At 58.0% G+C, this 766-nt stretch overlaps 1 protein-coding gene across 1 annotated transcript; it reads right to left on the bottom strand.

The window, feature by feature from the left end:
* Positions 1–4: 4 nt before the first annotated feature.
* LOC103399425 (phosphatase and actin regulator 4-B-like) lies at positions 5–761 on the bottom strand (the record flags this gene model as incomplete). The annotated part of the gene is made up of 2 exons (XM_008338115.3): positions 5–200; positions 301–761. Coding segments are annotated over 2 exons (657 nt in total), but the record flags the coding sequence as incomplete, so codon positions are not given.
* Between the last annotated feature and the right edge of the window lie 5 nt (positions 762–766).

Here is a 766-nt window from a genome sequence, read left to right on the forward strand (position 1 = left end):
GCTGTGATGATGACTCACTGTTCAGGTACTCATCTTCATCCTCCTCATCCTCCTCGTCATCCCGGTACAGGATGGGACCGTCGGAGTCGGAGTCACTGGCAGAGTGACTGTCTCTGGGTCGGTCAGGGATCACGGTCACCACAACCTGGTCCGTCTTCACACTCAGGTTCTGCGGCCTCTCAGACCGACCGTCTGCTGGTCTGAAACAGACACCGGGGTCACAGTCAGTCTACAGACCACACAACCCTCAGGTCTGGTTGTGATTATTTGGAGTCCGTTCAGTCCAGACTACATTCTTACCTCGGGCCGTTCTCCCCAGAGGACTTGACTTCTTCATTTTTCTTCTCCTCCTCTCCTTCCTCACCTTCCTTCCTCCCTGGTTTCTCCCCCTCTGAACCCTGACCCGTCTCCCCCTCTGCGAAGGACGTGTCCTCAGTCGCCGTGTTGATGTGAAGAGACTGGAGCAGGACTTCAGGAGCCGGTCCCTTCGCGCTCTCCTCACCCACGGCGGAGGCAGCGGGAGCAGAGGGAGGAGCGGGTGCGGTCTCGGGGGCGGGGGTTTTAGATGAAGCTGCCTTGGCGTCTGTAGACGGGTGTGAGGGTTTAGACCCCGCAGACCGACCGGAGGTCTGTGCTGTGGACTTGTGGAACATAGAGGAATTGCTGCTCGCTTTGCGATTGGTCTTTGCTTCTGTCCTGTCAGTCTGTGCTGTGGCTGCTGCATCTTTAGACGGTCGAGAGCGAGGGTTAGAGGAGGAGGAGGAGG

The sequence above is a fragment of the Cynoglossus semilaevis genome, unplaced genomic scaffold, assembly GCF_000523025.1.
Source record: "Cynoglossus semilaevis isolate Cse_v1.0 unplaced genomic scaffold, Cse_v1.0 C19023474, whole genome shotgun sequence".
NCBI classification, from domain to species: Eukaryota; Metazoa; Chordata; class Actinopteri; order Pleuronectiformes; family Cynoglossidae; genus Cynoglossus; species Cynoglossus semilaevis.